The sequence below is a fragment of the Apostichopus japonicus genome, chromosome 4, assembly GCF_037975245.1.
Source record: "Apostichopus japonicus isolate 1M-3 chromosome 4, ASM3797524v1, whole genome shotgun sequence".
NCBI lineage: Eukaryota > Metazoa > Echinodermata > Holothuroidea > Aspidochirotida > Stichopodidae > Apostichopus > Apostichopus japonicus.
Window position 1 is genome coordinate 9,765,159 of NC_092564.1, and position 27,988 is coordinate 9,793,146.

The window sequence follows — 27,988 nt, forward strand, 5'->3', positions numbered from 1 at the left end:
GGAAGGTATTAGGGAGAGAAAACAAGTTGTGAGTCTAGATGGACATGGTGGGTAGTGAACAGAACTCTGGCTTGGAGTAGGTTAAGGGCATGTGCCAGTGGTGGTCGAAATTATTTGTCATTCCCAGTATTTTGGATGATGAGACGATCTCAGCTGTGGCTAGGGTCTCGATCATGCTGTGATGAAAGCCTTCTGGTCTGGTATTCTCTTTCATATATAAGACGCAACATATACAAGATCTGCGAAAGAGTTCGATCTTCTCTATGACCATACATTTGGTCCCGCCTTTGTTCGAAAAGTGGCACCGTGTAGCCTATACATATAGCGAACCAGCTAAACACGGTATAGGTACATGTTTATATCGATAAAGGAAACAGTTTTATATAATACGCCAAAATATTACAATCTTGCCCCTTTTCAAGGAACAAACCATCCAATTCCACCTTGCTGCCACTGATTGTGATCATTTTAATACCGGTCAACACGTAAAAGCAAACTTGAAAGTGCGTCGAACTTTGTTACGATGCTTATATGGAAAAGTGGGAGTGGCATTCCTTTAAACACAGCCCATTCAACTTCCGGGTAAGTTGTAGGTAGAAAAAAATAAGCAAAGAAAAGCGAAATATTTACCCCTGTGATATTTCTGAGATGCATATACGTGCATTGCAAACAATAAAAAAATAAAAAAAATAGCCTGAAAATGTTACCTGATGAGAAAAGTCAGGCACACTCTCAGCCATTTCGTTTCTCGGAATAAAGTGCAAACATGAGGCTGAATTTGAAAATACTTTGGTCTTTCATTGAAAGTCACTTACGTATTTGTAAAAGATTGTTCGATAAACCCATTGCTTAAAAATTTATTGCAAATCGTATGCCTATTTAGTTCCTAAAGAAGTTCGTTGTTCAAACTGTGATACAATGATATGTTTTTAAAAGTAATCCAAGATAAATTATCATTATAAATATTTAGTTATCTCTACGTGACAAAGAAACCATGAAACCCTTTTATCGATTACCTTACAACCTATAATTCTAAAGAAACCTTTGACCCTCAGTCGTTCGATACGAACTTTATCACATGCTCTCATATTGTACACAGCGGTGATACGGTTACTCCGAATAGCGTGTGTTACTCACCATATTACTGACACAGCCTACACAATCACCGCATAGTAATGCACATGTATTTGTAAAACATAGAACGCAGTACAGCAAAAGGGCGAATCTGGTACCGTAGTGAAAATCACTCGTGAGGCTGGCGACAGAAGTGAATATCTGGCAAGCAGAAAAAATCGCTGTAACTGTAGAGTACCATAATATTGGTCAAACAATACCAAATATACTCAGTTTTCTTCGCCAAAAAGTCGTTCATTCGAACGAGAAATTTCTCCAAAATGGTTAACACAACGAAATTATGGGCTTTCTTCCCATACCCAGACTATGTAACTCTTGTTAATATGGCACTTTTTGACTTGCCAGACTATTACAGAAACGAACCAACGTTAGGTTGGTGGGATGAACTCACAACATATTGTGATCTTAACCTAAATGAAGTCGGTATTGTTGTTTTCATGGCCTTTTTATGGACTCTTCTTAGATGGTTTCTCACGAAGACTGTATTTTTGGTGAGTATCAACCATGTAACTGTTACTAGGGCTTAGCATTGGCTATGTATTGTATTATAACCTAGGCTACATTGTAAATTTGTAGCATAGGCGTAGGCCTACCTCAGTCAGAACTGAGTCAATTTGGTTTGTCAATGTCAGTACGGTTTTTCGTTAGGCTGGTTTTGCTAGACCTAGTAATATCGGCCTAGTCTACGCCTAATTTAGAATCCGTACCAATCGACCCAACTTCCTAACCTCCTAACCCTATTCCCTACTTCCTTACCCTAACCCCTAACCATATTCCCTACTTCCTTACCCTTATCCCTAACCCTAGGCCTACTCCTTAACCCTACTTTCTAACCCCTAACCCTATTCTGCCGATTCGAAGTAAGCTTTCCCATTCATATGGTACGGATTGTAAAGTTAGGCCGCAATTTGTATAAACGCAATTTCATAGTCGTAAGGTATTACTGTTATACAGTGCATAGGGGATTTACAAGTTGTGGCTTAAGTACAGCAGAACTAGAAAGGTAATAGCCTACACAGTAGTACTACCTACTCGGCTTGTGCTAGGCCTACATCAAGTTAAATCAGTTCAGCTAATGTTAAGCTTAGACTATGCACATTTAATTGTAATTATATATATGGACTTGCCCTAGCCTACCGGCTTATACCAACCCTTGCTAATAATAGCAAGTTGGTATTCGGATGGAGGTTCCACCGTGGCAAGGGACTGCTAATTAGCTGAGGTGCAAGTGGAATGAATAATAGTCATAGGTTACCCATATGAGAGATAGACCCATAAACAAAATTGAATCTTCTTTTCTCAAGAATGTTTTGCCTTCCATTATAAACCAGTGAATAAAAACTAGGCCTTCTGAAATAGAATAATTTTACACAGTTCTATTCTTGTCATTTTACTTTGATTAAATCAGAAGCTCTTTGATAGTTTGTGACCACAGAATATTTTCCCAGAGACCAGCCAAAGATATGCTCTGATACGCAACTGGTAGATTCAGGCATAAACTGGGTGGTCTATGTTTTATTGTTATGAGTAGAATGGGAGTGTATTTATAGGCTAGTATTACAGCAGTTTTCTCTGGGCTTTCTGAATCCTTTAGGTTGCACAGTAAAAAATCTGTTTCCTTTTCGCTCAGGATATCTTGGCATCAGTCTTAATTTGAATCTGGGGATAGCCTCTGGTTGGCAGGACTCATCATATCCCATGTACCGGGGGCTCAGGGCTCCTTATTACTGTTTTAGCGTTACCAAATTTCATGGACAAAAAGCCAGTCAGGTTACCAACATTCAAAATTTGCAGACTTCCTTTATACCAGCAATGATCAATAAAGAGATTGTATTTTGAGCATCACTTTTGCAATTTGTTGCCAATTTAAGTAAACACAAGGGGTAGTAAAAATTCTAAGCTTGGTTTAAACATATTGAAAAATCATACTACATAAGTATTGGGAAGGGTAGCCTAATGTTTTTCCAAAAAAAATTAATAATAATGCTACAGCACACAGTTTCATGCACCTCAATTTGGTGGGCAATAAAATGATTCATCTAAAAATTTAAGAATCCTTCTGCAAAGTAATGCAATTTATTCTTTCCACAATGCTTAATGCAAATGTTTAAAAATAATTTACGCACTCATAATATTATCGGGCCACCGGAATCTCAGGATGAAAAGCCAGACTGGCTACTACTTTTGAAAATCAATTTCGAGCACTGGTTGATTCACAGGGTAGTTCGTTCTTTCGGGCATTACACCAGTAATGTTACTAGAGCAAAAAATTCCCCGGTACACAAGCCCCCCCCCCCCCAAAAAAAAGTTTGTGTCCTGTGAAGAAAAGTCGCAAAATCATGCGTTCGTAACAATTCTGATTACGCTGATATGCTGCCTACTGTAAGTCCTTAGAGCTGCATTCTTGTAGTTTGCATAACACTTTTAGACAATAAAAAAGACCAAAGGAAGTTACGGCTAGAACACGATTCAAACCAGTGTCCTCTGGGTTTCAATTCCATTGTTTTAAATAACACTAACTACAGGACTGTGGTAATGTAGGACAGACAAATGAATAACTTAAAAAATAGGAAACGACTTGCAGTATAACCCAAAAGTACAACCCTGGCATATGCATCCAGGTGCGTAGATCTCATAATTGTTGGTGTGTGTGCAAAGGATTTGTAGGTATTGTCTTTAAAAATGAAATGTCCACACCGAAGCTCAATATTATACTAGATGCTACACTTAATATCTGCTTAGTGTAAATTAGCAACCTACTGTAAATTGTTTTCTTGAAATCTAGTGCAGTTAACTTTTGAAAGGAATCTTTTTCATTATTATGTCATGATCTTGTATCACTAGATGACTTTTAAGGCAATATACAGAATTCAGGAACTGCTAATTTATATGTAGTTGCATGAGTGTGCATCAGCTATATGCTTGCAGTATAAATTTTAATGTACCACAGAAACGATGGGGTACTAATTCTGGTCAAGGAGAATGCTGTTCCTTCAGCCATCCATGGTTTATAAATAAAACCATGATGGTTCTATGTTAGGGTTCAAGGACAAGGATTTTCATGTCAGAGTTGCTTTGTAAACCTCTTGGTTGTGGTGCTAATCTAACAACCTACTGTTCTAGTAAATTCACATGTGATCACTTTTAAACAATAAGATAGAGAACACCAAGTCCCTAAAACAGCTTAGAATTTAGTTCCCAACATTGTGAAAATGCATAATGTATTGTAGGTGTTCCTTCAAGTACCGGACTCCTAATACTTAACAATGATGCTGCAGAACCACTTCGTTTATATGTTAAATTTCATTATTCATCAGTGTGGTTAAGTTTCTTTGGTAGAAAGGGGTATAATTTCTTAAATTTATGTTGAGCATTGCCGTAGTCATTACTTCGTCTCTCACATTGGCTCGAAACAAATTAGCTTTATAAATTATTCCATAATGAAACATGAGCAAAGGCAACAGAAAGTGAAAGTGATTTCATCTCTCATTGTCACATCACACATTGACAAATTGGTAGTCCTTTTAAATAACTTTAAAAACCAGAATATCTTCCACATGGTACAAGAGCTTTGTTAGTACTGTAGCTGTTGTAAAGTAGGAATTTTACCTATTAACCATAGGTCTTCTTTTTTTGGTTCTGCATGATTGAAACCCACAAATATTACTTCAAGCATAACCTGCTTGCAAAGTTGTTGCTAATGCTGCACTTCCTTCCTGTGTTTGTGATATCTTCTTGTTTCAAGTTGCAACATGATGATTTACCAAACTAAAAACATACACTTAAACTATCAAACTAATACTATGTATCAAACGGGAATAGTAGTCTGTTAACACTGTCCTTAAAATGGAATGTGGCAGTATGAAGGGCTTATAAAACTACAGACCGAGCAGATAGAAACACATTGAGTTTCAAAATTGGACTGAAAGCATTTTCCACATCGCTGAAGAATAAAAGTTTGATATTGATCACATTCAAAACATTGTGATGTCATGTACGGAATGGAAAAATTGAACTTGACGTTCATGTATGCAATTCGAACCCCTACAGTAACAAGTGAAATTGCTGTTTAATTTTGTCTCGGTCACTTTATAATCCCTTACTGACTGACCCCTTTTCTCATTCCTTCCCCTCTCCCCACCCTTCCATTCTCTCCACATCCCTTCTTGGTATTGATTAGGCACACCACAAGACAACAGAAACTTGTCTTCTCTGCCAGTATCATGTACAGTATGTGTACTTTTCATCGTCTGGTTAGTCAAAGTATCCGTACAGTAGTATAAATGTGCATGTAATATTTTGGAGATCTGTTGAACTTTGAGAGTAAATTTATGGCGGTCCTTTGTTTCATTGGATACAACGATAAGAGAATTTGACAATCTGTCGGTCAAGGATCAAAGTGGAAGTGATTTTGAAATCATATTGCAGTGCAGTTGTTGTTCACTGTCCCTTCTCTGTGTTAGACCAAGAATACAGTTTGGCCTGGTACCTATTGTTTACTGTTCGATACACTACCTCTGCTTATCTCAATGTGACCTTGTTGGAAGACTTGGCAATAGTTGTGCAATAGTTAGACAATCTGTACTTTATATTTCCAAAGGGATTAGTATTCAATACAGTCTAGCTACAGTTTCAGACATCAATGAGAAAAGAACAGGCCATTTCCACAATTTCCTTTCATGCTGAAAATGATATATTCTATTGTGTTTTTCATTCATTCCTTTGTTTCCAGCAAGTAAAAACTTTTACAGTGAATTATCATAGAACAGAGAATAGTGTGTACATACTACACATTCAAATGATTATTTACATGCTAATGTACTGTTATCTTATTGTACCTTTATTGCCTGTTAAATGATACATACATTAGTACTCTTTTGTTTTAGACCTTGGTGACGAGAAATTGCAGACTTTCTTAATGACAAGCTTTTGGTGTAAGTGTCTACAGTAGATTCATTCTCTTCAAGGCTACAGATACCTAGCAGACAAATTTATGTGCAGAAGTTTGAAAAGTGTCATGTTGTAAGACAGTACAGTACCTTACCTGTGAGTACTGTGACTCTTGTACAGCACTACAGAGCTTAATGGTTGTTCCATGTGTATTGCTTCAGCATTCTCACATGGTCTTAGATCATACTGCCTGGTGAACATTATTATAATTCTTTTTACAAATTTGCCTATAGTATACGTATCAATCCACAAGAGGCTTTTTCTTTGTCTTTGCCTCAGATGTGCAGTCTGCCAGGCATAGCCCTTTGATTACCCTTTTGTTATATGGTATGTCTTTAGGACAAAGGATTAGTTAATTTAACTGACAAATCTACACTGAACCTTTGTTACCATCCTGTGACTTATTGATGAAGTTTGATTGAGCAGATGCTACAGTCCATATACGTCAGTGTCATTCATAATCAACAGTATGAATGCTCAGGGGTGTACTCTATAACATGGGAAGAACAGTCTTTAGGAAATCACATGACTTCTTTGTATACCTTTTCATTCATTGCGATCAGTCGATATCTTTGAAGTTTGCACACAAGAAACTCAGTTGCATCATTTCAAGTTTATGTGGATAAATATATTATAAGCAACTTGTTAACATTTTGGTCTCCCTTTGAAACACACTGTATATTGTTTATTTTCAAATTGTAATATGAGGCACTACCGAAAAGAAAACAATCGGTCAGACCGTGTTCTATTGGAATATTCTGTCGATGGTTTAATTAATAGCAGGTTAGCAATATTTACAGAAAACACTGGGATTTGAACCAAAATGTTCAGTAGAATTCACAACTGATTTGTGCATGTGATGGTTACATAGTAACTTTATGAGACTGTTAAGGAATAACAAAGTTGCGAAAGAATAACAGTGCTTCAAAGATTATATATGTTTTTGCTTCTCATATTTTAATAAACAGAATACTGAAGGGTTTACATTCACTCAGTGCCAATCACAAACATTTCACCCTTCCCCTGGACGGTTTCTTTGTAGGCTTCCTATCTGTCTTGCCTTAATTATTTTTATTTGTTCAGATCAATTGTAAAAATAATCTGCTTAATTCACAAAAATTTGATCAATTAAAGGAATAAAATGATTTGGTGATAATCATGAATCCAAATTTACCTTTTTCAGTTTTGTTTGCTGCCATGGATCGATATTAAACTGAAGTTAAGACAGACAATACTGAAGCTCAATACTTGACTTTTACAATTTAACTCACGATGTGCAATCTCATATTGGGTGTGGGATGATAGATCTACAAGAAGAAACACTATATTTTGGAACCAACAACAACCAATTATCCTGTTTTTCAAAAATCAAATACTCGGAATGCTTCACATGACGAGTCAAATACTAAAGTCTAGTCGAAAATCGTCAGTCCTTGGTCACTTATGAAAGCTTTGTCAGTGCCTATTGATGCAGATTTCATATTGTGGATTGCACTGTGTAGCAGCACACTTCTGTATAGGACTTTAAATTTGAGCACTAGGGAATGGTCAGTACTTGTGTGTGTAAAATTATGTGGCTTAGTAAGAATGAAAGATACTGTACTAAAGTTTCTGCATACAGTAATTTCAACATAAACAGTCTTGAAGTGGACTAGTAAAGAGTTGAAAGAAAGATATCCTTAACAAATTCCAGATTAACTTGTCTTTTGTCCTACCTCATAAAACTTGAGGTACCGTACGACAGTACAGCCATTAATGCCATAATTTCCTAAATTTTTGAGTCTATTTTCGAGTGCCCTAAGAGCAGAAATCTCAGTTTGTTTGATCTTCCAAAGACTTTCTGGTGTTGACTTATAATTCTGTATCTCTCTTCCAAATTCAAGCAAGCAAGAAATATTGCTTCCACAGACACAGCATTGCTAGATAGACAATATTCTGTAAGTGCATCATTACAGCATTTACTCAGTGACAGTGTCTGTAGATCAGACACTTATACTATCACACACCAGACATCCAACCCCACATGCTATGCTACATTTCTACCCTCACACTTGTCTCTGTGTCAGAGTGTATAATGTGTAGACTGTTTATAATAATTGTGGGAGTTTTGTTGGAACATTTCCTAATTCTGAAAATGAGGTTGCATTGAATTACAAACAAGGAAATCATGCTAGATTTTTGCACTAACTAGAATGTATCTTAGCCAGTACTTAACGTTTTTTGATCCACCTTCTCAACAGTTTGTCCGCTGGACACTTTCCATATACTGTACTGTAGTATTAAACACATGTATATACGTTAAAAAACAAATTTCAAGCTTGTTGCTTCACCACTTAAACTGAAACTTGTCTAAACTAAACTAATTTGTTACTTTGTTATGAGATATTACTTCATAAACTAGCATTGCAAAATATTATTCAACTTCAACTCAAAAAGCTGCTATTCTTCAGGAAGTTCAGGATAATTTACATCATGCCTGCCTTCATTTGCTTTAACTCCAAAACAACACAGTTACAGCTCTAATACCCTACTTATTATATCTGAGATGTATTTTGGCCGATGATGTATTCAGCTAAATAAACAAAAAAGATCAGTGAGCCTGGTTTACCGTTCTGAATAGTTAGTTGTCTTATGTTTGTACTGATTAAAACAGACCACGGTGACCAATGAAATACTTGGTATTTATCTAGCTGATTAATCGCAGTATCGTCAGACCACCAAAGTGTAAGGTGACTCAGAGTCAGTAATGATAAAACTTGTTTGCATTATTTGCTGTTCATTTGTTGCAGATAGCATTTAGAACTGACTGAATTGGACAGTAGTGTATAGGGGAAGGGGAGTTGGTGGGGGGGGGGTTGTTATAGTGTTATTAGAATCATGATCTAGAACTGATAGCATTTTTGTTGTGTCTTTAAAAACTCTTTATATATATATATATGTAAAGTTAACTAGTGATTCTCTAGATTTGGTCTGCAGATTGGGTGTGTGGTGAACAGATTTTATCATACAAGTTTGCCATTGCACAGAATAATCTCAAGTATCGTAAATATTGGCAAACAAATTGCTATACATGCTTGTGCAAAGATTAGCAGTTTTCGTATGTCACAGGAATCATAGTATTTTTTAAAGAAAAGTCTATAGAGCCTTCTAAAATGTTACACTAAACCAGATGTAAATAACAGTATAGTACCCTGCATTGTACTGTTTTTTTCTCTGACTAATACATTACCATGCCTGGCTATTGTATAACAGTATATGCTCTGGATTAAAGATTCACACATTTTCCTCACGGCACACAATAAGTTATAAAGAACAGTGGGCAGTTTTTGTTGTCACTTAACCCAATGACTGGCAACCTGGAAGATTATACTCTAACCAAACCATGAATCATGCAGGCTTCATTAAATGGATGTAGGTTTCTTTTCATATCCGATCTTTACTCAGAGATTTTAAATTTGTTTACATTCATGAGATTACTGCTAAGGAATCAACCAGATTTCTAGTACCGTTTAATCTGTTACAGAAATACAGTACAGTAGGTGTGTGTCCCTGTCCCGGTTATCGTTCTCTTGCAAGTTCTGTGACATTCAAAGTTTATGACTTACAGTATTTCATGACTCTTGATGTGAAACATAATCTCATGTGCCTAGACTTTCCTTCAACGGTCAAGACTCGAGTAAGTGACAACTAGCTTGCACCTCAGTAACCTCAAAATGCAATATTAAAGGGCAGAGAGACTGGGTGTCTCTTCTTAGTAGCAGTTTGTGGTCTCATAGTACAGTACATTTGTATGGGATGGTGCATTGTTCTGTGTTGTTCTCAGAGTGTCTGTTGTTTCATTAAAGGCATTGAAGACTTGCCCGAAACCGTCTAACACTTCTGTTGCACCTCATTCGAAACTAGGTCAGATTACCGGCATCAGACGTTTCTTTGTGCGCGATTCTTCACTCCCTTTAAAGCAATGTTGGAATATGTACCAGCTTAAGTGCCCTTATACAAGCTCATGATATCTGCAAACCATTACAACATCATTGCCAGTTTCCAGGATGGGGTAGTGTTACAGTAAATACTGTACCAGCCTAAAATTAAGCACTTCCTCGTTGATATCATACCAGGAAAACAAACACTGCGACTTCTTACCTGTACATTCTGTCCGGATGATTTAGGAAACAAAACTTTGTTGGAAACCCAACCAAAGTAGTAAAAGACAGAAATTTTGTATCAATTTACTTTTTTACTGTTCTTATCTTCCTAGAAGTGATTCATTAGCCTGTTAATTATTAATACACACACAGTTTTGGTTAAACTGGCCAAGGCTCAGTAACCGTTGCAATTTTGATGGTGTGTGTGTGAGTATGCCTGTGTGTATGTATGTGATGGCCAGCTTGTAAACACGATATCTCAAGAAGCACAATCTGAGTCAATGTCATGCTTGGTAGGTAGATGCCCCATGATGTGTAGATGTGCCCTAATGTTTGTGGTTCCCATTCATGCATATTGATGAGTAGGTAGGGCTTAATGTTAAATTCTTATAATGGCAGTATCTCTTCAACCATATGTCCGATTTAGTTCGTACTGGTATGGTGATTCAGTTGATGATAAGTACCATGTATGGTCATATTATCAAGAAATTCATTCTCATTATCATTCATGAATAGGCATGGCTAAAAGTGTCATCACAGTGAAAAGCTTGTTAACACGATATCTCAAGACCAACAAGTTGAATCAATGTCTTACTGGGTAGGTAGATGTCCCATGTTGTGCCCTATTGCCTGTGGTTCCCATCTCATGAATATTAATGAGCTGGCCAGGCTTAACATAAAATTCCTATAAATGTCAGTATCTCTTCAAACGTATGTCCAATCAGAAGGTTATCTCAGTTGGTCTCAAATTGGCAGTTTGTTTTGTGATTTATACCAGATGACTTGTACGTTGTCAAAATATTCCACAGTGCATTTAAACAATGTCTGTAGAGCTCTTTGTAACAGAAAATTTCCTATATTCTTATCTATATATCAATCTATATTTCTACAGTACATTTCACATAAGAATTGGAATACAAATTCTATACTGTGAAATCCTTACCAGTGAATTAAATTATTGATGATTTTGTGAACATAAATAACTGATTCCTGATAACTTGCTTTCTTTGAAATTAAACTACACTGTTATCGACACACTCGATCAGACATTCGATAAATGTGATCCAGGCCAGTAATGAAGTAATTATAAACATATTTGAAAACATGACAAACATGGCAATCGTAAAAGATTTATAACTTACGAAATTGGGATTATGTGCAAAGATCAAACAGTGCTAGGACTGAATGTTGCACTGCAGAACAAGCGTATTACTGACAAGTAAACGCATGAATCTGACCGGATCAGGTGCTTGCTGATTTTTTATATAGCACAGTGCTAGTGTAGCATTTTGAGAACCTGGACTTTTGCGATATTTGCTGACAAACTGCGTTAGTGTTGTGTTTGATAGGTTAGGCTTTTATTCAAAGCAGTTTATGTGTAGTGCTAGTTTGTAGTCAATTAATCACAACTTAGGTTTTGAGCGCAATTAATCGAACTTCCAAAGTGTATAAATCAGACTACTGGCGATTAATCGATTATGACTATCAGCACTAGTGTCGGTTAAGATTCTCCCAGAGATAGAGTAGATTCACCAGGTCAATTAAGGCTAAGTTATTCACGTAGAGCTGGATAAACAGTACATAAAACCGGAACGATAGTGCAGCCAAACTTTCCCCTCTTCTTACAGGTCTGTCCTCAATCTACATATGTATGTTTCCTCACATCTATCTAATCAACTGTTTTAGCACTGTTGCTCCTACAGTACATCCCACTTTTGGGAATTCATGTTTTTTACCCAGTTTTGTTGTCATGCATGTTCAAGGGTCTTCAGTCATAGTGGCAATGCCCAGTATTACAGTACTGTACATAACTTAACAGATCCTCCGAACTATAACAAGTGGAAACTACCACTCTGGCAGTGCTCTGGTATGTTCGAACAAGTTTCACTAATAGACAAACAGAAAGCAAACAAGGTCCTCTGCTCTTGCTTGATCAAAAATAAAAAAAATAAGAAAGAAAATGTAAAGATAGTATTAGCAGTTGTAATGGAAAATGGATAGTAGTTGATACAATTTAACGAAACTAAAATGTATTATGACTGTGTTTTTGATATATAATGTATACATGGTTCTTTTGTTTCCACATTCATTGTATTCCGTACAATTCTAACCTTTTTTGCTATTTCTGTTCATTCTTCAGCCGTTTGGAGCATGGGCCGGGTTGAGTAAAAAAAATCGTGCAAAATTCCCAGAGAGTGCATGGCGCTGTATATTCTACATTGCATCATGGTCTCTTGCAGCTTACGTGCTGTTAGGAAATCATTTCTATGTTTTTGAAGACCCGCCAACCCTATTTAAAGGTGAGTTTGGTTTAAAGTTGAATCATTGGTGTATCCCAGAGTGGTTCTGTAAGCCTCGGGAAACCTGATGACCCCTTATATTGTGTGGTACCTTCTAGTTTCTTGCTGAAGGCAAAAGTCTAGAAGGCAAAAACCTTTCTTGCAGCTCTGATGACCCCATCCGATGACCACCCTCTGATGACCACCCTCTGATGACCCATTATATTGTGTGGTACCTTTTAGTTTCTTACAGAAGGCAAAGTGTCTAGAAGGCAAAGCAGGCTGTAATGTAGATGCAGTGGTGTTGACGAGAACAGTGCATGTGTGTGTGTATGTGCGTGCGTGTGACACCTCCGCATGTAAACCCAGTAACTCGAAATGTGTAGATATGGTGATTGGCAGTCATGCTTGGTGTTTGGATCCACCTTAGTGAGTAAAAGATCCTTGTATTTTGTGGATAACAAGGGTCAGTGGAGGTCAACAGAGCTCAAATGTTTGAAATCATGTAACGCCTATGAAAAGTTTAGGTGGGATGATCTTTACGAATGGTGGGTAGTTCTGAACTATTTGGTAAGTACAAGAACCCTACTGTTTTTGTTGTGGAGGTCAATGGTCAACAGTGGTCAGTGTCTGAAAACTATGTAAACATGATAACCCAAAGAGTAGAAACTGGAATGGGATGAAATTCCTACAACTTTATGTAGATACATCCACATTTGTGCAAAAGATAGTTGTTAACAATTAGTCAAAACTGATAATGTTGTGCAGTGTTATATTTAATGTGTTCACAGTAAATTTAACAAGGAAATCACTTAGTCTGTTGGATGTCTGTTTTTTTTTTTTGGGGGGGGGGGAGGCATTAACAGGAGCAACTGAAATTTCATGAAGTTGAATTGCATTATACACTCTGAGCTGTAAAGGCGTCATCAATTTTATTTGATGACTGTGGACCATTGTTTGACCTCTCTATTGCAGAAGTGTACTTGTCATAGCTATCTTGTTATCAATAGGTCTCTCTAATATTTCAGAGCACTGCCAGGGTATGTTGATTAGTGTATAACGCATGACCCTTAAAAAAAAAAAAATTACCTAGTACTGCACAAGCTGTCTCAGCCTGTCTGTATATTCAAAGTTAACTCATAAACAAGTTTGCACCAGCCCAGTGAAAGATATGGATAAAATGTATACCCTGATATTCCATTGTGATAACAGTATGGAAATTGGCACCTGTAAAAATTATTTCATGCAGTCAATGGAACTGTGAATGCTAAAATATACGGCAGTTTTAAAATGTACAGTATTTTTTACCTCAGAGGTCTGGAGCGGAAGCTTTAGAGCCTTTTCAAGTTAAGTTTACTTAACTAATTTGGAAGTTACGATGCCTAGTCAGAAGTCTGTTATCAGGACTCACATTTTGGTAAATAGTGGTCCAAATTGTACAAACAAGCCAGGCTATCCACTATTGCATAACACACTAGTTGTCACATGGCTGTACTTACTCTGGGTGGATTAGATCCTTGGTATTAAGATTCGTTTTGGCTTGGTGACCCCAATTTTCACCTTTTTCATCATGTTGGTAACTGTACAGTGGCAGATGTTGTGGACTGAGGGGGGGGGGGTGCAGGGCCTTTACATGGACGTCATGGAGGAAGTAAAATGCCAATCCCTGCCCGGAGAAATGTTTATACGATGAACAGCGATGCTTTGTTCAAGATTTGACCGCTTTGTTTTCCACAAATCTCGGCTTTCTCCTTTCAGAATCTTTCGGCCGCCCTCCAAGAAATTGTTTCGGGTGGCCAACTTAGAAGGGGTCACAACCCCCCCAATGCCCCAGGGGATTAGGTGACAATCACAATACAAGCCCACTGCCATCTCTGTTGATCATACAGCCACACGTTTCAACAGTACAAGCCAAATTACAGATTTTATATAGATGATGATAAGGAGTATTGTTTAAATAAGGACATTTTGAAAAATTAATTTAATAATTGACAGACAATCATAAACCAAACTCTGTAAGTGTGCAGGTATCATTTCAATGCTGTTTTAGGTTTTAAACGACTGGAGATCATCAGTGTCATACCCAATTGTGTTGCACTGAAAAATTGCTATAGTTTTCACAGTACTTCCCTCTATAAATTAGTCACGGAATAATATTGCATGAGTGTAAAATTAGACAATTAAATAAAGGAGAGGGGGGAAAAGAAGGTTTCCAAACTGAGACTTAGGACTTATCTACTACTGTACTTTAAAAAGCCACAGGTGTAAAGTTCATGACATCTGTATAAAGTTATGATAACCTGGCAAAGGGAAATGTTTGTGTTTTCTCGTGGTTAAAATACCACAGTAAGGGAACATCTCTGTAACAATGGTTGTGAAATGCTTGTTGAAATTAGATTGTAAGGGACCATGTTGTTTTTACTCTCTAGCAAAGATATGGAGGCAATATTGACGACAGAATAACTGAATCTCTTGACACATATGTATAGGTGGATATTGTTAGCACATAGCCTATCAAATCTGCCCCCTTAAAGGCACTGAAATGTCAAGTCGAAACATTTTACGGCTTGCCATATATCGCATAGTGTATGTAGTATGTACTGTGTAATGTAACATAAATTTACAATGCAGTGCAAATTATTCTCCAATAATTGTTGTCAACTTTTAATTTAGCCTTGCTTTATGTGTCCGGTTGCTTCCAAATTGAGCTACATTACTGGAATAACGTTATATATAAACTTATCGGAAAAATGATTAATGTGTACACAGTCCTTTCAGATCCTGTTTAATTTGCTTGTGATTGTTTAAACACTTAGATCATGTATATATGTTTAATGTTTTCTCTGTGTTGATTTTATTTGATTTTATTTGACGTTACTGTAAACTTGTAAAGGTGAACAAACTTTTTTGTGAACTTGTAGGCAGATACTGTACAGTACAAATCAATGTAAAATGGTTGATCTGCTGCGCATACACTGTTATGTGAAGTGGTTCGAAAGGCTCTGTGACTAATTAGTGACTTTGGCTCTGTCATGTTTAGTCAAGCAATGAATATTATTAAACAAGTTCCATCAGAGTTCAATACGAATACCAAGTGTAGAATTTTACAATTTTAGCCACTCACTTACAAACAAGCGAATGCAAAGAAAAAATTAACTGGCTAAAATCAAGTTCTGACTGGTATTTTCCTGAACATTAACAACACACATTGTACGGTCTGTTGTTAATGGACTGTAGACCATTCATTGAAAAAACATACTTTTGTATGCATTTATGTATATATGTACTATGTACGTGTGTATATATGTGTGTATGTATGTATTTATCTCTATTCTCTAAGCATACTTGCACATCATCATCATTATATTTGAATATTTCTTGATTTCTCCCAACATTCTAGATTGGTACCCTGGGAAGCCTGTGGCCTTCGATATCCAGATAGTCTATATGGTTGAGGGAAGCTTCTACCTTCACTGTATGTTTGCTACCGTCTTCCTGGACGTTTGGCGCAAGGATTCTCTAATGCTGTGTATTCACCACGTGGTCACTCTTGCTCTGATAGCATTATCCTATGGTGCTAGGTGAGAACCCATCTTCAAGATAAACACACATCTTGTGGTTAAAGTAGGGATAAGTTGGTAGTTATCCATTAAGAGAGATTTGGAGTAGAGTTGAGTGGTTAGGAGCAGTGTGGACAATTGATACAGAGTCAATAGGTTGAAAGAACCGAAGATGAAAATCAGAAGATCAGAACATTTAAAACTTACCCATCAGTTACAGATACCTTTTTCAACTGTCCCTTCAAATATCTGAAATTTTAAGTGGTGAGTCTAAGTTGAACCGTTTGTTTCTTAATTTATTTGCTCAGTAAATTAATTGAAATTGAAAAAAGTCTTGTAAGTGAATGGACTACAAAGACTTGTCTGGGCAATGACTTGTTGAAGATCAAATTCAGTCCTTAGTTACTCAATAAAATTCATTTGGGGGGAGGGGATGGGGTGGGGGTGGGACAAAACTCCTGTAGAATGTTTGAAGTTTGATCCAGTGCATGCATACATGATAGATTTTAGATGAACTGCAGATGTGACTAAAGTAACACGGCTTTAATGGAGAATGTTTTATTTTGTTCTGCCTTTTTCAGGTATACGACGACAGGTGTAATGGTTATCTTCTCTCACGACTTTAACGATATCTGCCTTGAGTTTGCTAAGTGCATGATCTACTCCAAGGTACGACGTGGAAAGTTCCACATGCTGAACGAACGTCTAGCAAATGTAGCCTTTGGTCTGTTTGCCAGTGGGTGGTAAGTCCTTTGATAATTTTGCTTTGTATTTTTTCGGGGAAAAAAGTGGTGAACTGAGATATGTTAGTAAATTTCTTGTGATATTTGGTGCTTGACATGATGAAGAGGGAACCTTTAAAGGAATTGTCTGTTGGAAGATTTTGCTACATTGTCCTCAAAGTTCTTATTTTCTCTCTTTCTAACCATGTGAAAATTGTCCCCATTCGAAGTTTTCTTCTTGTACGAAATCTGGTTTTCAAATTCACCAGTTTCTCACCAAAAGCACCGTTTGTTCGAATGCATCAATTTGGTGAATGACATAGTGCAGGCAAATAGGCAAAACAAGCGACTTGAAGTTAGCACTCCCATTTGCGCAGCAAATACACTCTCGTGTGTACACGCACAGGTGATTGCCTATTTTATATTACGTTCACATCGCGAACGTACATATATAGCATCCTATACCCAGTTGGTACATACATAGTGTTGAACATAATACACTCTCACAAACCACAGTTCGTAAACCGTTCCTCGTAATCGCTGAAATAAAAGTCACGGATCAACTTTACAGTAAAAGGAAGCTTGAAAAGCATTTGGAACATCGGAAGATGAAACTTGGCGGAATCAACGTCAGAGCAGAATATAGTACAGAAAAGCTTAGGCTTTGCAGAACTGTCCGATTGTAAACCTTGGAGTAGCTTACATGCGAACATTCTTCACATTGGAGCTGGACAGCGCGATGTATAAACAAAGAAGAGTCTGCTTGTGTTACACAAAAATCACGAAATCACCAATGCACAACATATATGACGGCTAAAATTTTTTAAAACACATATAATTTATAAGAAACTTACCGCAAATTAAGGAAGAAATTAATCTGTATTCATAGGCGGTTTTTGTTGTGATTACTGTAGGTACTGTGCGGAGCATGGGTTGTGTCGCAATCTGCATTTGCGAAAATGACGTCATGTTCTCTATTGTTCAAAGTATATTTGAAATATCCATCCTAAACGATTGAAAATTGTTTCTCTGTGAAACACAAACTTAGCGTTCTCATATTTTGAAAACATGTTTGAAAAATTATTTTTCGTTTTTTAAGGTAACTTTTAGGGGCTACCAGACAATTCTTTTAACAGTTGACTTGTTCGATCAGTCTGTTAGAAAATCAACATTTAAACTGTTGTTTAGGGAGTGATGAATTGTATTAAACGAAGAACGGAAAATGACTGCGAAAAACAAATAAATTAAAAAGTTCAAAGATCAATAATCTCAAGAGTACAAGACCTTAGCTGAGTTGGTGGCAATCCCCTACCTAGGAGGGTAGATATGGCTATTCAGAGGAAATAATACTTTGTAACTAGTATGTAACCAGGGTTCACAGCTAATTTTAATTCACTAAAACCCAGAAGGGGCCATAAAGGGATTTCAAGAGATACTCAGCTATTTTCATTGTACAAACATTTGCAATGTATCATTGAAGTGAATGGAAAACGATTAACTGGAAAATCACAATAAAAATTTCAAAAGGGGAAAAGACACTTTTGTTAAGAACAGGCTTTAACCCCAGCGTGACCTTGGGATTTGAACTACTTACCGATCTATCCAGCCATTTCTTTGTGCTGAACCCAGAAGTTTGAAAGAAAGATGAACAACAAAGATGTTTTTCTTTCTTGTCATTTAATGTACTCCGTGCTTTGTTCACCTTGGCAATAAAATAAGTGAACCACTGCGCCATTGTGTACAGTAATAATGACAGTTCCATTCAGTAGCAGCTCTTGTTGCATCGTTCCAGTTTGTTAATTCCGGTAAAAAACCAAAGCTCTCATTTGCTTAGTCATGAGCCTACCTACAGTATTAGTATGGAAGTCAGACATGTGCCATATAAATAGGAAGTCACATCTCAAGAGCAGACTGATTAAGTTAAAGTTGTTTGCTACTAAGAAGGATGAAGAAATACATTGTATCATAACTTTGACTACAGTTCTTAGTCATGTATTGTTATCATAGTACTGGAACAAAAGTATTTTGAAGAATTTAGAAAAGGCTATTTTTGATCCGTAAGCTTGTTTTTATTTTAACGTGGAATATTCTTCTTTTTTTCTATTCTATTTCTCCAAATGTTAACATTGGATGATTTCTTTTGTTTCTTTATCAGGATTTTGGGCAGAATGTATTGGTTCCCTCTGAAGACCTTATACTCTATTCTACCTCGTACTGCCAAGATCTACTACACAGGCCATTTACCATTTGGTATTGAATTTAATGTCATGTTGTGGGCACTAATGGGTATGGATCTCTATTGGTTTGCTGTAAGTATTTAACATTTTTGGAGCTTATTTACATATTTTTTTTGCAGGGAATAGCCCCTTCCTATTTTTCTCACTTTACTACACATAATTTTTTATGGAATAGCCCCCCCCCCCAACTATATGTCTCCTTTTGAATAAATTTATCTTAGCGTGTTAGTCTTTATGCCGTGGGGTGTACTTGGGGAGTCCTTAGGTTGCATATTTATTTAAATGTAATCAGCCAACCACAAAGTGAGTTCCCATAAGAAATGCTACACTCACCATGGAGTTTTCTCCACCAGAAAATAAAGCTTGGCATCATGACACATTTTGAGATAAATGCTTTCACTAATTTGCTTTGAATAAACATTGGCACCCAGTGTGTTCCATTCCCTACAGCTTCAAGTGGAATCTAAATATGGAGTATTTTGTTGCAAACTCAAACCTTCATTGATCGCTGATGGGCAAATGCTCAACAAGGATATTAACGTACCAGCCCCAAAAAGTTTTTCCCTCCCTCTGGGACATTACAACTGTCTTTTAACTCTCATTCGTGGTGAATTGTTCCGAAGGGGGTAGACACTTGTCCGGGGGGAATAGGAGGAGCGAGTGTCATGCCAAAAGTTTTGGTGCCATTATGGCCGATGGGAGTTTGGAGGTTTGCAGTGTGTGATAATGTGAATTATCCAGAGTGTGCGTTCAACTCTGCTTTCATCACTGTGTACCATTGGCAGATTAAAAATTGTGGAAGCCCAAGTTTTTGGTTTTAAAATGTGATGTTTTCTCTTTTTCTGCTTTCAGTTCATTGCTTACTTCTTCATCAAGATCGTAACGGGGCAAGTGTCGGAGATGGAAGACATCCGAGAGGACGACGAGTCGTCAGATGACGAAACCTACAAGAACGGAAAAGTAGTGGAAGACAGTGTTGCTAACGGGTAAGGACATTCATTGATGAGTTGAAACCAGACTCTGGGTCCGTTTTGTAACTCTGAAGAATTTAAATCATAGCGGCAGAAGTCATTGGAAATAAACCCCTCAAAGTGGGGGTTTAATGTAATCTGCAGAAAATATGGTGTCAGTTGGTGAGGGTGCCGAATTGTAGTACAAGGATGGGAGGCCAAATATCAGGAAGGGCATAAATTTGTGGAATGTGAAATGTTCGTCAAATGGCTCTTCTCCGGAGAGCTATTTTACCTGGGCCTGAGCAAAGTTGGTTATAAACGTCGATTGGTTGTGGGGTGAACAGAAAGTTTACAGGAATGAAGAGTTCAAGGGTCATGCAAAGTTGTTAGCAGCCAAAAAGAGTGACTCAGATCGTGATTACTCCGCTCAGATTCTCAGTGACCCTTGGTTTATGCAGCTTAGTCTGTGAAAGTTCATATGTCAATGTTCCTATCGAGCACGTGGATGATAGAAAAAAGTCGTAGCAGAATAGCTATTTCAAGAATCATTCTCCCCTCCTCTCCCTGTCCTCAAGAAGATTTTCAAAAGTTAGCTGGTCAGTTTTTTATCAAGTTTTGCAACGGTTTTTTTTTCTCTTGCAGCGTTCACCCTGTCGGCCACTCAAAGCCAGAAGGAGTGACAATGAATGGGGATGGTCTGAAGCAGAGGAGAGTTGCAGTGGAGCCAACCAAAGAGTGAAGTCTGCAAAATGTTGTCCCCTGCTGCAAAAGATCAGTTTTCTCTACTGCTCTGGATCAAATATTACTTTCTTAATTTTTCACGTCAATTTTGGGTGGGTAGGAAAATGTGCTGACTGGCCGAATGGTTAAGATGTCAGTAATGCGGTAACGTGTACCGAAAAATGTTAAGCAGTCGTTTCTTGAACGCTAATACTGACTTGTAACTGAAAGTGAATCATGGCTCTAGCTAGGTGGTTCAAAATAAAGGTTAGCAGTTGCCGAGCATGGACTAGAATGTGTGGAAAATAGTGGAAGAAATTGATCTGATCGTAACCAACAAAGCACTCCACTCCACCCCACTCTCACTATCATTACCACTACTCCGCACCTGGTGGCCACATTCCCAAACATGTACATATTCATAATCCCCCCCCCCCGTAAATTTGTGAATCCTTTTAAGATCGCGGTGTGCTAATTGAGCAATGAGAAGTAATCATTTGTGATGTTGATTGTTATTGCAAAACTTTTTTAATTTTGTTATTTAATTTTTGTCAACCGTCTGCAAAATATTTAGGAGTCTGGTCAAGTTTGGTTGTTGGTGGTTGAGAGGGAAGCAAACGTTGGCATGACCAGGCTGCTCCTCATAAGAAGAATTTAATCTTTTGAGAGGAGTAGTCATGCAGCATGATTTGTGGTTGAGTCCGGAAATCATTACTGTAGGACCAGGATGGCTTTCAAAGAAATGCTGTATATAAGATTTAAATGTAGAACTGCGTACCAAATATTAAAGGTTTCTTGCTTTTCATTTTAAAGATTTTTACAGCACTTTTTGCATGGATTTTTGGTAAAATGGCAACACCATTCTAAAAGTCTAAATTCATTAGCTTTTCTTGTCAAAGTTATATATCAAAGAATTAAAGAAGAGTAAAAAAAAAGTATATTGAAAATAGCCTCTTTGCTTTTTTGCCGTAACAACTATTGATTAGAAAATGGTGTGGGAATACAACATCAGAATTGAATGAAATTATTGATTTCACCCCAAAAACTCATTTCAGTCAAGATATCCAGCAAGAGATTGTCTCTGATCTATTGCAATCATACTTTGACCATTTTTATGATGCGTTTGCTAACTCTGTCTGAAATTGGCAACTGTTGAAAGTCGCTGCAGACAAGGGGATTGTACTCGTAATGTAAAATAGTCGTTTTTTCATTACTGGATGTTAGTCGCCTCTAGAATTGGTTTGTTGAATGTAAACGGTCAGAAAATGTATGCGGAAATGTATGAGACAGGTGTTATGCTTTATAGAACACAGGCTGTCATTAGCTGTGTGTAGTTTGCAGCTTTACCAAGAAAATCTGGTGCATTATCTTTCTTTTCAATTTGCTTCTCTTTAGCTTACACAATCATTTGAAGCATAATTTTTATCGAGTCCAAATGTAAATATAAAGGGTGGGGGGTGTGGGGGAGAGTGGCAGGGGGTGGGGGAAGAATGGGGAGGGTGGTTGTTGTGAATCACAAAGGCTTACAATTAGGAGTTCTTTTCCTCCTTTTATCGATGTAGGCAAATAATACAAATTGCATGGCTTTAACTGTTGAATTTGTCTTTAGAAACTGATTTGATTACAAAAGTGGTTTTGTCATAGTGTCGGTGGTTTCTCTAGTTCTCGACAGGGTCTGTGTCCATTCAAAATGGGTAGACAAGTTTTGAGTCTCGTTTTTTTTATAACTTGTTTTTTACTTAAACACTTCAAGGCAAAGTTTTTTTGTTTAGCAATCGTGAAGAATAGTTGTAATTTTCCCACTTTATGACCGATGAAGGCGATGTATTTTTTTTCGACGCCTGAATCGATGGTATCGAGTAGGTCGGACCCGATGATGTACGCAGCAGCTGATGTAATCAAATGGCAGGGTGGATGGCCGGCCAGCTGTACATGCCACGGAACTTTCAATAGAAATTAAGAGTCAAATGAAAACCTTGCAGGCATCGGCACTAACCTAGTCAAATATGTGTAGAAAAATTTGGAAATTGCGAAACGGAGAAAAAAAAAAAGGCCTTCTTTTTCCCTCCCCTCTCTTTTGATGAGGAATTTTTGATTTGTAAATATTGAATATCGTGTATTTGGTATCTAGTTTGATGAATGTAATTTTTTTTTTTATATTTGGTCAATATTGCATGACAAAACTTTGATGTAATAATCAGTATTGGTAAATGGAAATGTTTCTTTTTCTCTAATCTTTTTTTTTCTTTTTTTTCTTTTCTTAAAGTTCTGTGATCTTTGTTGAGTCGCTTCACATACTTCATAATTTGTTTCGTAGAATCCACTTTTGTCTTTGTCAAAAGAGTCGAAGAAACTTCATAGTCTTGTACGAAGAAGAGGTAAATAATTAGGCCAATAAAGTGTGCAGGAGAATGACTTTGGATGAATTCAGAGACAAAATATTCATTCAAGAATCGAATCATGATATGGAAAGCTTTAATACACATGTAGTTGAAAAGTAATAGATAAACCATATAGAATATATAGGTATATTTATGGCTGTCAGTGGGTAGATGTTCATGAACTAAAATAATCACAAGCCTGTTTGGTCATTCACTTAACCTTATTTCAGTCCCTGATTTATCTGTTTGGACAATACGAATATATGATCTGTCTTATAAAGGTTCTTTTTTCAGGTGGCAATTAGCTCTCAAGGAACAAGAAGAAGAAGAAGACAAAAGGAGGGGGAAAAAAATAATGTTGACAAAAACATCCCTGAAATATGGTAGAATGACCTAGAAGATAAATTAACCAATTCAGCCCATATTGGAGGTGGGACTTTAAAAAAAATAATACAGGAAAACTAAATGATTTTAACTTGATGACATAATGAGTGACTCAAAATTTGAAGAATGAAGTTATACTGGACATTGTATAGTCAGTCATTGGAATTTTAAGCATTTAACAGTGATCCAACTCGCTATCATCCTATTACCGACAATGAAAACCCATCGTGGTGATTTCATCAGTGATGGATAATGCTCCAATAGAGTGTGTTACACATTGATATACAGTAATGCCTTATTAATTACTGGTCAGCTTTGCATGAATTAATTGAGTCTTTAAGGTCCCTAGCAACTAGGAATCAGCTAGGCTGTCGTTAGGTGTCCATTCATGAAGGTCAGTAGTCTGACCTGATAGTACCTGCTTTATTCTTATTGTTTCTATTTTTAGTCTTAAGTTGTTTTAAGTGTCTCACAATGATGCATGGTGGCCTCTGTTATCGTGCTGAGGTGTTTATTGTTTTCCCTTTGTTGTGTGGCTTAATTGTACGATGTAATAGTAGTTGTAGCATACATAATACCAAACCGTCTCTGATTCTTGAGAATTTTTTTTTTTTTTTTGACGCTCATTTAAAAGATTTTATGAGCAATATCTAGGATTTTTCTCTTTTTTTTTTCTGTTTTTTATTTTTCCCCATTTATTTGACATTTCATTCGGTTTCGTCAACTCTCCTGGTTATGCATTTGTTGGTCTTTAAAACAAAGACAAGAGTTCTGCTGTTTTGTATTGAAGCTATTTGTCTGTAATATATCTATGTGCATATATATATGTTACAGTTCCAGGCAGCAGATGGGTCAGTTTAATGTGAATTAAAACGTTTGCACATGTACCAGTTTTAGCACAAAGTGTTCCACCAACTAACAATAGTGTTAGGATAGTGAATAGAAGACTCATTTACATTGTGAAGGATAAATGTGGAATTAACATTGTTTTCTCTTTCATTCGTCGATTGCAATAAAAGTTTGGTTGGTTCATTCATAGTTTTAAGAGAATTTTTTATGTTTCAAATTGAGAATGGTTGGGGTGGGGGGGGGGGCGGGGTGGGGATGGATGAGCCTTACCTTTGTACAGATGTCGTGTAAACACATATTTAAGTTTTCGTACATTGAACATATAATAACATGACCAGTGGGATATCCATAATGTTGCGCTTTAGCAGACACAACATGAGTAGCTTTCTTCGATTTCTTTTCTTTCGGACACATGAATTTTAGGATGGTTATCAAGCTGCACATTAGATTGGATAAATGTTTTTAATGTTTATAAAAGCTGGAGAAAACCTGCAGTCTGTGATGTGCCTTACTTGTTTAGTACACTCTGGACTGGTTTATAAAGTCTTCTTTCGTACATAAAACCATTAGTATCCATTCCCTGATACAACTGCATTTCCTTTGGCATGGGTGGCAAGAAAATTTACATTTTAACATTTTTGACTTGTTTTTTACCTGATGCTTTTTTCAAATAAATGTAATTATATGTGGATTATTTTTGAGATTTGTACTCTACCTCTTCTACTGGTGTGTATGATGTAGATTAGACACATTAGTGGTGTGTACAGTTAGGTTGGTGTGTTATTAACAGTGTGTAGGCCTACTATGGACATACACATTGTGCGTAGGATACAGGTTAACATACCATTGGTGTGTATGGTACAAACATATCCATCAGTAATTTGCAAGATACATATACATATCACTGGTGTGTACAGTTAGGTTGATGTGTTATCAACGGTGTGTAGGCCTACTATAGACATACACATTGTTTGTGTATAGGATACAGGTTAACATACCATTGGTGTGTATGGTACAAACATATCCATCAGTATTTATACATATCACTGGTATGTACAGTTAGGTTGATGTGTTATCAACGGTGTGTGGACCTACTATAGACATACACATTGTTTGTGCATAGGATACAGGTTTACATACCATTGGTGTGTATGGTACAAACATATCCATCAGTAATTTGCAAGATACAGATATACATATCACTGGTGTGTACAGCATAGGTTTTGCAAATCAAGGATGTGTATGTTACTACTATACCCATGACTAGTGCTTATGATACAAGTATAAATATAATTGGTGTGCACAGTTGAGTTTTCCATATTAATGGTGTGTACAATACAGGTTTACATATCAAGCGTGTGTATGATACTAGTATACTAATCAATAGTATTATGATAGAAGTAAACATATCATTGGTTTGTGAAGGGTGTGTATGGTACTAAAATATACATTTACTAGTCTATGATACAAATAGACATATCAGTGGTGTGTATCATACAAATATACACCTCCCTAGTGTGCACAATACATGTTTGGCACTTCTATACACTTATATAGTTTATATAATACAAACAAATACACTGTTTTGTTACAGTTGTTTTAGATCTATGCATTTGCATTATTTGCAAAAGTTCACTGAATGAATTTTGTTCTCAGCTTTTAATGGTTTATTTTTTTTAACAAGTACCGGATGCTATAATCTTGCATTATCTTGGATAAGAAACAACATACAAATTCAACATATTCATATGAAGTAGCTTCATTCTCTGTCTCTCTCTCTCTCACTTTTGTTAGGTCGGTAACAAAGAATTCTCCCTTTCCCCTTTCATGGACAATATTTTCTTTGATAACATGGGTATTATGCAGGATAACAAATATGAAATAACTTCATTAGTAGGTGCTTGTCCTGTTTATGAAAGGACTTTATTGTCTTCACATCTAAGGGATTTGGTGACAGAGGGATGTAAATAGTCACAGAATTATCAATGTCTTAATGTAGAATGAGAACAGTCGAGAACATTGTACTGACGTCTTGCTCTTCGAACTGTGATAGTGAACTGGAATTTATCATATGAATTACATATGAACTAGAGAAGCAGTACCAGTATCACTGCTTTAACCAGTTTTTACTTTTATTAATGGGTCGTACATGAAAAGATCAGAACTCAGATCAGAGTAAGATCCATTCAGATCAGATCTCAGGTCAGATCTCAGATCAGAGTAAGATCCATTCAGATCAGATCTCAGATCAGAGTATAAAGATCCGTTCATGGTGTGTGGGTTAAAGGCAACCGAGTTGAACAATGTCTATTATCTAGTAGCATAAAGTGGTCTTTTGTTTAACAATAATAATAATAATACAGTGGATTTCTAAAGCGCCAAATCAGAAACATGAAGTAGCTGCTGTAGGCACTTAACAGAACCAGTTAATCGCAATTAATTGAACAAGTAAAGAAATGAGAATTGTTTCAGATAGTACCAGAAAGATCACTTGTCTGAGGCCCTTGATGTAGTGCAGATGATGGATCAGAACATGTGATATCAAGGGCGGGTAATCAATACCCTATGGCCCTTGTTCACATTTGAGAATGCAAGGTGGACCCTCGGTTTGCCTCTGCAAGGTCTTGAGGCTGACCATGGACTGCACCCAATTTTGAGGACAGATTGTGGATCGACGCTGATCGAGAGATCATTGATCACACTGTTAGGATGATTGTGTAGAAGTCAATCAGCTAGTGGTAGTGCTACAGGCAGCTGGTATTTCTTCTCTCCCTGTTGTGAATTGCGTACTGTTAGTAAAAGTACCATGTGGTGGTTCTTTCCATTATTGCTCATTGTATCTCATTTATCAGCCTGGAATGAAAATATTAGTTCAAAAAGATAACTTTATAGCAAAGTATCGATGTGAAGTGATTTCAGTAGTATCATTTTATGGATAATAAAGTGACGGTACTTTATATGGGTTAAGCTTGTGCAATTGTGGGAAACGAGAAAGATTTTTTTTTTCCTTTTTTTTTGTATTCCTGAATGAATGATAAACCGACATTTTTATTGCTTAATCAAAAAAATGAATTGATGTGAAATGAGAATTTTGTCGACTATAGACACACACAAGCAGAATTGTTGCCTAATGAGCCGATTCTGATTAGCTCAAGACAAAGAATAATAATAGGACGGGAAGAAATTGCTGCAAAGATTTAATGTCATGTTTCCATGGCAACTCTTAAAGTTGTATTTTTTTTCCCGGTCTTCATTGATAATAACTATTTTGTTATGTTCATGTTCATTCGAATTGAATTTTCAATGATGAATATAACAAACTATCACTATGAAACATTCTGTGATTCTCTTAAGCTATGATTCATGGTAAATTAAGGTCTGCTGCTGGTGTTTGTGTGTGTGTCTTTTTGTTAAATTTGGTGTTATCTGTCTTTGCCAGCATGAGGACTAAGTAATTTATATATCCATATATATATATAAATATGAACACTGTTGCAAGCCAATTGGTTTACGGTTTTCAAATGAATGAGTGTAATAAAGTTAGCCCGGTTGTATAATCAATGCCATATGTTTTCCTTTGTCTTTCTTCCTTTGTTCTTCTGCCTTTATTCATCTTTTGTCTTTTAAGGGAGAATCAAACCGGAACCGTTATCGTTGGCCTATTTGTCATCGATAAC

At 36.7% G+C, this 27,988-nt stretch overlaps 1 protein-coding gene across 4 annotated transcripts; it reads left to right on the forward strand.

Moving 5' to 3' along the window:
• Positions 1–1,103: 1,103 nt before the first annotated feature.
• On the forward strand, positions 1,104–27,872 carry LOC139966389 (ceramide synthase 1-like). 4 transcript variants are annotated; one of them, XR_011792565.1, is made up of 8 exons: positions 1,104–1,625; positions 12,367–12,526; positions 15,906–16,086; positions 16,647–16,808; positions 18,943–19,096; positions 19,877–20,010; positions 20,620–26,513; positions 26,559–27,872. XR_011792565.1 is itself a non-coding variant. In XM_071969330.1 (7 exons), the coding sequence occupies exons 1-7, from the start codon at positions 1,395–1,397 to the stop codon at positions 20,714–20,716; spliced, it is 1,119 nt and encodes a 372-aa protein (XP_071825431.1). In that variant the 5' UTR covers positions 1,104–1,394; the 3' UTR covers positions 20,717–27,872. The 4 variants fall into 4 exon arrangements, 1 of the variants encoding a protein (XP_071825431.1); XR_011792564.1 differs by having other exon boundaries at positions 20,620–25,299; positions 25,442–27,872; XR_011792566.1 differs by having other exon boundaries at positions 20,620–25,145; positions 25,442–27,872.
• Positions 27,873–27,988: the final 116 nt, after the last annotated feature.